Source organism: Thermobia domestica, chromosome 5 (genome assembly GCF_964235325.1).
Source record: "Thermobia domestica chromosome 5, izTheDome1.hap1.1, whole genome shotgun sequence".
NCBI classification, from domain to species: Eukaryota; Metazoa; Arthropoda; class Insecta; order Zygentoma; family Lepismatidae; genus Thermobia; species Thermobia domestica.
Window position 1 is genome coordinate 54,294,684 of NC_137458.1, and position 12,352 is coordinate 54,307,035.

Sequence of the window (12,352 nt, forward strand, 5' to 3'; positions counted from 1 at the left end):
GGACAAGGTATTGGACCAGCCCTGCTTATCCACCTTCCTGGAAAGCGAGTGCCAAAAAATGCACGCACATGGTTACCGTAATGGATGTCATCTTGTTGGAAAAACACAAGGCCCTATTCCGCCTCAATATCGTCCATTTCAGAAAAGATGTACTCTGTCATCATGGCATAGTAAACGTCCTCGTTTATTGTTTTCTCTACAAAACTGAAGGGACCAACCACACGATCTTCCATCAAACCGCAAAAGACATTAAGTTTGGGAGAGTCACGTTGATGCTGAATAACTTCATGTGGATGCTCTGCCCCCCACATTCTGCAGTCATGACGATTAACTGTTCCAATGATATGAAATGTAGCCTCATCAGAAAAGAGAATCTTTCTTTAAGAAAAAATTACATCATCAATTCTTTGTAGAAAGTCAGCAGCAAACTCATACCTTTCGATTTTATCAGTGGGTTTAATTTCATGTAATAGTTGCAATTTGTAGGCGCGCAACTTAAGTATTTTACGCACAACATCACACAGAGTTGCGTTAGGTATTCCTAATTGTAGACTACGTCTGGCCAATGACTTCTTCGGGCTCCGAGCACAACAACCACGGATCTGTTCAACAACATCTTCATAAGTTGCTTTTAAAACACTATCGGTTTCCTTGAAAGAGTTTAGCCAATGACGGATAGATTTGCTATGGGTGGTTTACCACCATACGGACGTCTAAAATTACCATGCACTGTTATAACTGACTCAGTTTTCACAAGTCAAATAAAACTGCACTTTCTGTTCCGGAGTACATATTGTTGTAGAGTTGCTCTGCACTGCACGACTGCCTGGACTGAACTGTTGAAACAGAGGAAGAAAACAACACTGGTACCATCTCAAGGTCAAGCAGACCTGCCTACTGCAGGGAGGTCAAATATGGAAAATTGATGAATCAAATACCATAAACTAGAATAGCGTGTGTCAAATTGTACAGATTTTAGGACACTTTAAAAATTAGAGTTGTTTTTCAAACACATTGTATATAGTAGCTTTGCTGAAAGATTACAAAGTTTCACAGAGCTATTTCTCACGACGGGTTACGTAAATTCCAACACTTTCTGCAACATTTATCAAATGCAACTGGCAGGTGTACAGTAATATTTTGCCTGTTTCCTTTCGACTCATATGTTCTGAAACGTAGGACACTAACAGAAGTTCGTTTGAAAAAGGCTTAATATTATTTTGATTACTTCTAATATTTTTTCATACACTGGAAATTACTGAATAAAAGCACACTTTTTTCTCCGCGTTCTTTTTTGAGAATAACTATTCTGAGAATACTGCTAAGTGAGATGTCAAATGTATTGTATTACTGTGCTGTGAATCTGTAATGGTAGCTACCTTTCTATTGAAAAGATTAAAGATTTGCAGATGTATGATAAACCTGCATGATTAAATTGAAAGATTGATATATTCATCGCTCTCTCCAAATTTCAATACATCATTGAATAGAAAGAATGAATCAATGACAGGTTGTAGTACTAAATTTTCCGTGCGTTGATGATTTCCGGGTCGTTGCAAATACAAAATTAAGTTCTAGAATGGCGTACATATTGTCACTTTCAGTCTGATATTTGGCAGTAATGAAGAATCTAGTAAAAGCTACTCATTGAAATGTCAGAGTAATCTATCAGCTGAATATTGTATTGAGTTTCTGCAATGTAATTTAAAGAAAATACTACTGCAATACTTTATTAACTGTATGATCTAAAGTTCTACTGACCGTTACTTAAAAGAAACATAAATATTGATTTTTATATAATTAAATTTCTAATGATACGCCCAAAAGCGCCATTAAATATTACTAGTGTGTTTGCGGATGTAGAGTACAATTCCGCGAGTTTCTTAAAAAGTTAAGAGTAGATAATACCTAGATAATAATAAGGTTTAAAATGAAGGATATACTAACAAGGGACATCACCCAATTATCCGGCTCCGATTTCAATTTTTTTCTGATAGAGGACATGTATTCATTACTTGTGACCACATCTTTGTAAATGGACTGTTAACGAAAGAACAATCATGTAGATACGTATAAAGCCTAGGGAGAAGTCGTATGGTAGGTATTACCTTGACCGCAGGGAATGCTGAAGACGTAGCTTGTAATGGATAGTAGATGAGACGAGAAATCAAATGAAAATTCACTTCAAAAAGAAAACTAAATATGATAGTTGTGTAAATCAATGGTCTTTAGTTTTGATTTATATTTATTTCTTTATTGTATATTTATTAATTTTCTATGGCAATATTTTAGCTAGCCAGACAAAAAAGTCATTCGTTTTCTAACGATTGTTGTTGATGGTTCATGTTAGTAAGATTTATAGTTAATATTGATCGGGAACTCGATTAAGTTACACCTCTTTATAAACAAGTTACCTGTTTTCATATTTTGTTCATGATACAAACAGCGTATTGGGAACAGTTATGTGTCTCTTTGAAATTTTCTATTAATGCTGCTGTTCCTTTAAAATGGTATTTATTTTAAAAAATTACTTTTTGTCGTTTCCGCAACATATAGGCTACATTTCATAATAATTTGGTATTCGTTTAACACCGATTTGTTATAATTTCATTTGTATTTCTTTAAGTCACATAGGTCCATAGGTTCCTCATGTACTCTGGGTTAAAGTAAATAATTACACTGCAAGTCTTCAAAATTTAGAAAGATTGCTGGATGCTTATCCCAACACTATTCACGAACTAACAAATCGCAACTTTAAAAAAATGTAATAAATTTACAGAACATGACCCATGGCAACAATGCAAAGTGCCAATTGGAACTTTAAAACATGCGGTGAAATTTAGGAATGTTGCCAATTTGAAGATTGAATAATGGACGTTTGGTGCACCTCAGAAGCAGTCTCAAATTCATACTGGTTAACTATAGAACAAAAATAAACATACCATTTGCTTTTGGGGAAAATTTGCTATTAAAGTAGGGTGTCACATACTATGGTTTTCATTTTCCTAACTTCACTTTAATTCAAAAAGGCGGATTTCAAAATGGCAGCCGTCAAGGATATCCTTACCGTATCACTTCTCCCAAGGCATAATATGTATTACCGAAGCTTTTATCCACTTATTGTCATTAATACGCGGCTTAGAAGCGGAGATAAGGGTCTCACGCACATAGTAAGTATAAACATTAATATGCCTGTAACCTTTCCCCAAATGGGCGTATCTTAAAAAGAACTTCACCACTGTCTTTCTGATTAAATTCTAGCCCGAAATTATGTATCATATTACCCTACTCCTATTTATAAAACTTGATCTTAATTCAAAATGGCGGATTTCAATATTGCTGCGGTCAAGGTCATATTTACCGCACAATTTCCCCTAACCCTTATGTGTATCTATATGGCTGCTCTTTCGTTAACACTGTGTTTACAAAGGGTAGTAAGGGACTTCTGCAGTAATCTCTATTAACCACATCATAACTCTTAAAAATTATAGAAAAATAGAAAACATGCACCATGGCAAAAATTTCTGGGATCACAAGTAATGAATACATGTCCTCTATCAGCAAAAAAAAAAAAAAAAAAAAAAAAAACATTCAAATCGGAGCCGGATAATTGGGTGATGTGCATTGTAAGGAGTAAAATGTAGGACATTTTACCATACACAGACTCTTGTTCAAAGTTCTTATTACTGCCTTGTAGTAACATAACTAATCGTTTTTTTAGACAATGAGTCCTTTTTTTGCCATACTTTCGTACCACTTAAAACCCTACATCATATTTTAATGAGCAGCTTAATGTGTATTACAGTCAATATTACTTTAATAGTAAACATTATATTAAAGACATTCGAGAAATTATCTCCTCAAACAGAGTGAATTGTAACGCATTAAATAGTACAGTTACTTCTGAATTGATTTCGCTTTAGATTTTTTGAATATTACTTATAGTAATATTACTTTTCAAAACAGTACGTAGTTTATGTATACTACAAGGTTACTCATTGCTATAATAAAAAGTTAGAGATAGATGTTTACCTAAGAAAATTTATAACCCACTCTTCCTTTCAATCCGTATATCGAGTATCGCAAACGTACACAACATTAGAACGAACATGTAGCCTAGATGAAAAAGCAAACTTGTGATCATTGTTGTTTTTACGATGCAGTATTCATCCTAAAACAAGTTACGAGAACCCACTACTTTGTGAACGATGTCATTAGACTAACATAAGAAGCATATGACAAGGAGAACCGCTCGCTACAGGGAGACAACTATCTTCCTCGATCAGTGCATGTAAAGCTTCTGCGTAGAATGGGAAAGGACGGCCTTCATATATATCAGACTTCGATCATGTCAGATTGTCTGGCGTATTCGAGCGGCCGTTGTTGCGCCTTCCGTGGACAAAGAACGGTGAAAAAAACGAAGCTACTTACTACATGAAGGCCAAATTTCAATTAAAATGCTTACGTCGTTAAACACTTACAGTTTGTATAACACATGCGGCACAAATAATAACACAATTAACATCAGCGAAGAAAGCACGTATTTGTATAAAGCCTTAGCAATCCTATATATTAATGGAACCATGGCGGCTTCTAGCTACTGAAGGATCCTTTATGATTAAGTAAACCTATTCATTTGGGTTATATTTCCAGCTAGCAACGATAATTTTCAGCAGATCCACACTCATTGTCATATGGCAAATATTAAGCTATAGTGGTATAAAGAGCACAGTGGTGAATTAAATTTTGTGTAATAGCGCACTCTTACTACATGATATTATGAAATTTATTATGGTAATCATGAATCGTTCTCTTTTGCTCCAATTAAATTCTATAAGGAGACCAGCGAATGTGAAAGATGAAGTTTAAACAACGAAGTAAGAAGAAAGACAGTATGAGTTGAAACACGGCAACAGGTGGATGAGTTTCGTTGGTACAATATCTCAACAATGTCTCACGATGAAGTGTTGCAAGGCTATTGCAAGAAAATTTCAACGACTAAGTATTGTAGAAATGCTGTTTAGTTCCTTGTACGAAAATTATGTAATAAGTATCATAAATTTTATGGAAGTGAATTTATTTATTTATTTATTTAACTATCACCAGATACAGCTGAGAGCTCATGTTATACTGAATATCTAAGAACAACGACAACAACAATAGAAAGGATTTGGGAAGGTATCGGCCAGGGCTTGTTCAGAACTTACCATCCCGACATTCGCCTGGTAGGACTGAGGAAAACTCTGGAAAACCCGAGTCAGAATGGCCGGCAGCGGGAATCGAACCTGCTTCCTCCCGAATGTGAAGCCAACGCTCTACAACTTGAGCTACTTCTCTCGGTAAGTGGAATGTTTTGAATAAAAATATATAATGTATCCAGAGAGAATTAGAAACGTAGAGAATGGCGTTACTGACTAAGGAACTCGGGATATACAAATGATGTGAACAGAGTTTTGTAACGGGAGAATATGTTGCGGAAAGAAATGCTATCGCATGTGATGACATTAAACTTTGAAGATCAAGTTCATTGCCCATTATACTCTAGAAGTTAGAGAATTTAACTCTTAAAGTGAAACAGGAGGACAACTGTGCACAGTTTGAAAACTGGCTCTTAGTGTAAATATATTTTTTACTCCAATAATTTGTGCATTTTTGGAATACTTAAATTGATCGACTTTTGCAGGATTATAGTGGTCTAATGTTGGTAACACATTGCTTACTAAGATGTTATTTAATTGACCTGATACTTTATTTTCTTGAAATGTTCATGTTTGCAATGGAATCCCAAACTACATTACTATTATCCTGTGAGAAAAATGTGAATATGCCATATAACACAAGGCAAGTGATTCATCGGTGCGGCCGAGTATTTACTATCATACTAAAGTTATGTAAATGATTTCTATTGTGGAAGTAGGCTAATAGTTTTATTCTTGGGTTAGTAAAATTTTGTTGCTTATTTCCATCCCTGATATAATAGCAGTATTCCTAATTTTCTGCCTTGCCAGTGTTTCTTTACAGAGTGTATACGAATAATAAATAATATACCTTACCTTTAAGTCTTTTCTTGGATTAAGAACAACATATGCAAATGTAGTATCATGGAAATTTAGGGTCGGAATTTTAAGTTGTTCTTCATTCTTCTGTGTTGATCTAAGAATGTATAAAAAAATCTATTATTAATTTCATAAACATAAGATATTCGTTGATACTGATCTTTATTACACAGTAAACTGACTCATTTAATGGTTATTTTGATTGAGTAAATATTCATAATTTATACATTCTTGCACATGGCGATATATCATCGGTCTTTTCTACATACTTTCCAAGATATGTAGAAACATACTGAAACGAAAACATATCTAAATTAATTATAAACTTGCCAGGCAAGTTTGTGATCATATGCACATATATTATAAAGATAACTTCCAACCTTATGAACCATAAGAAAACTGGACATAAACTTTATTAATAACAAGGTAATGTTTATTATCTTAACGCATTTTGACTGATTTTATAAAAAATAATGCCAATAATTCAATTTCCGTTCAATTTTAGATAAGACTTTTCGAAATATATTAAATAAATTGTAAACAAATATATTAAATATTTCGGTTTTAATTCAATGTTACTTTCAGTTTATAAAATTTTATATTGATTTTTTACTTTAATATTAAGTTTTCCTCAAACCGTAATTCGTCAAACATTAGTTAATTTTTAGTAATCATTATAAAATAAAATATTGCTTTCGACGTTGCAATACCTATTTTTAATATCACTGACAAATATCTGTTAAATGAAACCAAGTATTTTGCTACTTGGGACTCTTGTTTACAAATGTGCGATTTGTGAATCTACGTGTTGATACTCCGATAAATAAAGCTACGGTTCTGCTTAATTGAACTTCCATATTAGAGTCATAATAAATTGAATTTAATATCAATTGAAAAGAACGTAATAAGCTTCTATTATTCGATTCCATTGGATTTTTTAGGGTTTCCATTTATATGTATCGTAATAATAGATCTCTTCAACGATTTTTTTATTGCTCTATAAAAGCATTGGAGCTAACGGATTGCGGAAAAAGTTCTTTCAGACATGTCCTGAGTCTAACTAGTCGATACGTGCGATTGAATCTCGGTTTGTTACTCATGCTCCTAAAACAATGATTGTCATATTTGTACGTCATCTGTTGATCCTGGAAAAACAACTGTACCACTCAGTAGGAAAATGACTTAGAAGATGATAAAATATAAGTTTTCAAGTGCATGCGACATTGTTTAATAAACGAAGAATAAACAGGAATAAAACTTAAGATTTCTTTGGAGAGTAACCTATTTCTCTATGTGTCTATAGTCAAGTATTTCAATATACCCAAATATCTGAGGATAAGATTATAGTGTACTAAGATTATAAAATGAAGTATCTAAGATAAAATACTGATATGTTACTGTATTCTCAATGGGTTAAAATTACTAAACTAAACTTATATATATAATTAGTGTTACTTATGTTAGCACTCTAGCACAATCAGGATCTAAGTTCATACGTATTAATGAAAATTTACCAAATATTTTGAAGCTGTAATGTGTGGTACACGGATAGACACACGAAGAAATTTGTGATAGTAATTGTGCCTTTACGTAAATGAACATTGATGGCAAGCTGAGATACAATACTAATTAATGCCCTCATGTTTTGGTTAAAAGCCGACATCATAAAGCTGTTTATTAAGAAAAATAAACAATGATTCAATAGTAAACTGCCAATTTCTAATACACAAGGTCGTTGTAGATTCAATAGGAAATTGTTCGGGGATAAAAATCAGAAAATGTGTCAACGAGAAAGCATTTGTGATTTATATTTATTTATTTATTTGTTTGTTTAATTTATTTATACTTTGCTGCTTTCCTTGTTTCTAGTATGTTATATATTCTGTTGTGTTACTGTTTGAACATTGGGTAACCTATAAATATCTTGCCTCAGTGGAAGTAGTACATTCCGGTGCTTTCTCCGCAAAGTTTCGTCAGCGTGATTTTTGTGTGGGAGATCGAGATTATTATATTTTCTTATTTCATAGTCTTTTGTATGTGTTATATCGAAGGCTAGTTCTAAACGATGTTATCTAAAGTTCTAGCTTCGGTCAATATAGAAATCTTCATCCTCGTTCAGTTACACCAATTTTAATTAGTGGTGGGCACGAAAGAGGTCTTTCAGTCTTTAGCAAAACGGAAACCGTTTCTTTGAAAATTTCCAAAAAACTATTTTCGCCTAAACCGGTTTTCAACGAAACCGGTTATCGGCTCTTATCAAAAAATGGTTCAATTTTGCACTGTATCCGATTTCGGTTTTCTTCGTAACAGGGTCCGGTTTGTTTCCAAACTTGGTTCCATTTCTGACCAGAATAATGTTCCCTTGTTCTCCGGAAACCAGTTCCGATTTCACAGAAATAGTTTCAAGTGTTTTCCAAAAGTTTTAAAGAAAGCCGAAACCGGTTTCGGTTAAAAATCAAACAAGGTTTTGGGAAAACAGAAACCGGTTTCGTCAAAACACGGGTTTGGAGAAAACCAAATCCAGTTTCGGTGAAAAACTGAACCGATTTAGGAGAAAACTGAAATGCCGGTTTTTCAGACTTCGGTTTTCTAGAAACCGATTTCCGGCTTTTGTGAAAACCAGTTTTGCCCATCCCTAATTAAAAAAATAGGTAAGTTTGTTTACCAAATCCGTTTCCTACTGTTTCGTATTTTAATCCACTGATCATAAGCATTTTAATATCGGCAAAATAGCTCTCATCTTCAACTTATGGGGTAAGGGTATAATGTCACTGAGACAAATGCGTCAAATTTGGTTCAGCTAAATGGTGTAAAAATTTCATTAAGTAGACTAAAAGCAGAGAAGATGAGCTGAACAGAAAATGAGCAAATGTTCGCTCTCAGTCTTATCAGGTGATTGTGGGGATACTAATCCTAACAACTGTCGTTGCCATTACCCATTCGATATGCATCACTAGTTAGCTTAAAGATATATTACGAAAATAAAGAAAATATATTCTTAAATTAATCATGGGCGTCGCTAGAAGTTTCCCAGGGAAGATGTCAAAATTAAGTTCCTGTATTCCTGCACACTAGAAGATGTTGTCAGTACGCATGTATAAATATTGTAATATCCTATGTGATGTCGTAAACAAGCAGTTCCACGCTTCAATGTTTACAAACAACACCACATGGTTCGGCAAGAGGATCTTCCACCAGAGGGACCTGCTATCACCTGCAGACGACGTTTAGCCCCTCCTACGGAGCAGAAGATGAAATCGAAGCAGAAGCGCCACCGCCACCCAAGGGACGCTATAAATTGGGCAGAAGAATCCAGCTCAGTACCAGTTATCTGGTGACCCTCCTACTGTCTGCTTCGGGACTTTAGGAGTAACCTATCCCAGGGCCTCTAGTCTGCTACGGGACTACGCCTATCCTTTCTCCTGGCTTTGCCTGCTTCGGGGCTCTGTCTGGGAATCCAAACCTCAGCCACTTTGCCTGCTTCGGGGCTCTGTTGGCCATCTAACCTACCCACGGCTTGCTTCGGAGCTTTGGAAACCTAATTCCACTCCACTGTGCCTGCTTCGGGGCTCTGTTGGAGATCCTGTCTGCGACCTTACGGTCAAAGACTACCTTTCACCTACCCTTTTAAGGTAGAGAACTAATTGTATAGTATTTTTGTACAAATACTCTTATAGTGGATTTTTATAATAAAACTGGTAGTGGGAGTCGATTCCGGACACTCTTTTTATTAAATGCTCTACCTCTTCCTTATATGAGACGAAATTACACAAAGTTTTACATGGTAGAGGCTTGACCGACTCAGAATAAGCTCTGAATACTCCCCTACCGGACAGTATTTTTATTAATCGGAAGTGGACATTTTTTCTTTGGAAGGTATGTGAATTTTAAGTGTTAGTGCTTTTAGTGAACTGAATTTTGTTTATGCCTCAAACTAGAACTGGTAAAAACACTTTTCCAGAAAACAATTTTAACATGGAGCAGAATTCGCACCCTTCTTTTAATATACCACACCTCACTAAGTATTCGGGACACGTTACGGAGGACCCCGATAGATTTTTTATGCTCTTTGACCATCTTTCACTATTACATTCATGGAATGAACAGAAAAAGAAAGAACTATTATCTATGTACTTACAAGACGTAGCACTTGACTTAGTTCTACAGTTAAAGGCCCAGAATCAGTTAGACGCGCTTAATTATGAACAATTAAAAGACAAATTAGTTGCACTGAGTAGACCAAGATTACCGGCATACCGGGCGGAATTTGAAATTTTTCAAGTCCAACAAGGTGAAAACGAGCCAGTAGATGCTTATTTTCTCAGAAAATTAAGGGTCATTAGACAAGTTCTGCCTCAGGCCACCGAGGAGCAGAAAATAAATTATTTATCCTTAGGTTTAAAGAAAACTTTTTTGCAAAAGATAGCGTTAGAAACATTTACAACTGTTCACGCCTTACAAACGCATTTACACAACCTCGAGAAAGCAAATGACCTAATGAAAAAACGAGATTACGTGGAATTACAACAGGCATTCTATTCACTCTGCGATCAGAGTTCACCAGTCAGCAGTTTACATTCATCAGCAATCGCTGGCGCTTCCTTCCCTGTACATCAACAACAACTGACCTATCCAATATGTAACCCAACACCTAGTTGGAATCAATACCAGCAACCAGCTTCAGTTTTTCCTACACCTTCAGCACCACAGCTACAGGGTGCATCACAAAATCAGATAATTCCAAATCCTTCCCCCCAAGTTGCTAATCCGAATCCCCCTCCCGAACCCCCCGCGCCTAGCACATCTAGTAATTCCAGTGCAAACAATACATTAGATTTCACTAAATTAGCAAATCAAATGGCTGAACTATCTCTTCTTGTAGCTCAAAATGCCATTAAGAACTCACAATTTAAGAGAGGTGGACGTAATAATTATAGGTCGAAAAATACAAATAATGGAAATCAAAATCGGCAGAGAAATGGAAATAAGAACAATTCTAAAAATAATAATAGTAATCCTAGGCCGGAAACAGTTACGGTATGCGGTACGTGCTATAAAAAAGGTCATTCTTCCAGTACATGTTATAAGAATAATCAGCAGGGAAACGCCTAAGAGGGCCCCAGGACAAACCCTCTCAAGAACATGTTCTGAGGGCCGAGAAACAGGAAAGAAGTGAACATCAAAAATTGGCAAATACATCACTTTATGCAGTGGCTCCGTTATCAGATAGAAGGGAGAACATTAAAATGTTAAATCAGGAACATAAATTATTAATTAATGTAACAATTAATAAAGAAAAGTATCCTGTAATCATAGACACTGGCAGTTCATTGAGTCTTTGGCCTAAAAATTGGCTTCCACCAAACACAAAATTGATTCCTTTTAGCACTAATCTACGAGGAATTGAGAATTCTGTCGTAAATTTACGCTATATAGCTTTGATTACATTCAGAATTGGCTCAACAACATTTTCTCATTATTTCAGAATTTTAGAGCATGGAGATTTTTTGCCTTTATTCGGTGAAGACATTCTAAATCGATTACAGACCAAAATTGACTTAAAGAATAACATGTTGTCAGTATACAAGAAACCAAGGCCTCCGCAGTATCCAATTGAAATTGATACCCAGGAAAAATTATCTGCTAACGCTATGCATACAATAAAACAGCACAAGTCGGCTGATGTTTTTACAACTCGGAAGGTTACCATACCAGCCAGGTCACATTTCTTTTTACCAATTAGTGTCAAGAATCGGCAAAAGAATAATAAATATTTTTTCATCTCTCCATTAGAAAATTTGCTGGACAAATACGGACTACAAACGTTACCTACTAAGGTACCTAAGAATAATTTGACTTTATTGATATCAAATCCTACTAGTAGACCGGTAACGTTAGTAAAGAGCACCCCAATTGCTTACGTAGAAGAGAATCTTCAAGAAGTAGATTTACAGGGTAATTGTCAAGATAGTGGTCATGATGACGAAACTTTTTATAGATCAGAAAAAGAAATTCAGGATCGATTAGAAGAAACAAAATCATTTTTTTATATTAATTTGTTTGACATAAACCCGGATTTATCAGAAGAAAAAAGAAAGCCGTACAAGATTTACTCTTTAAATACAGAGATGTTTTTTCCTACACACCAACAGACATTGGATATTTCCGAGGTTATATACATAAAATACGGATAGACAAAGGAGCATCCTTCCATCAAAGATCTCCTCCGGTTCCATTAGCAGTAAGACCTCAAATTGACTTACAAATTAAGCAACTCTTAGACGCAAATATTATCA

The 12,352-nt window shown here is 35.0% G+C and overlaps 1 protein-coding gene across 1 annotated transcript in view; it reads right to left on the reverse strand.

The window, feature by feature from the left end:
* The window catches only part of LOC145685919 (uncharacterized), a 203,004-nt gene that overhangs the window by 180,945 nt on the left and 9,707 nt on the right, over positions 1 to 12,352 (reverse strand). The window contains exon 2 of the mRNA XM_081758687.1: positions 6,054 to 6,153. Within this exon, the coding sequence (XP_081614813.1) occupies positions 6,054 to 6,153 (100 nt within the window). The remainder of the gene's footprint in view (positions 1 to 6,053; positions 6,154 to 12,352) is intronic.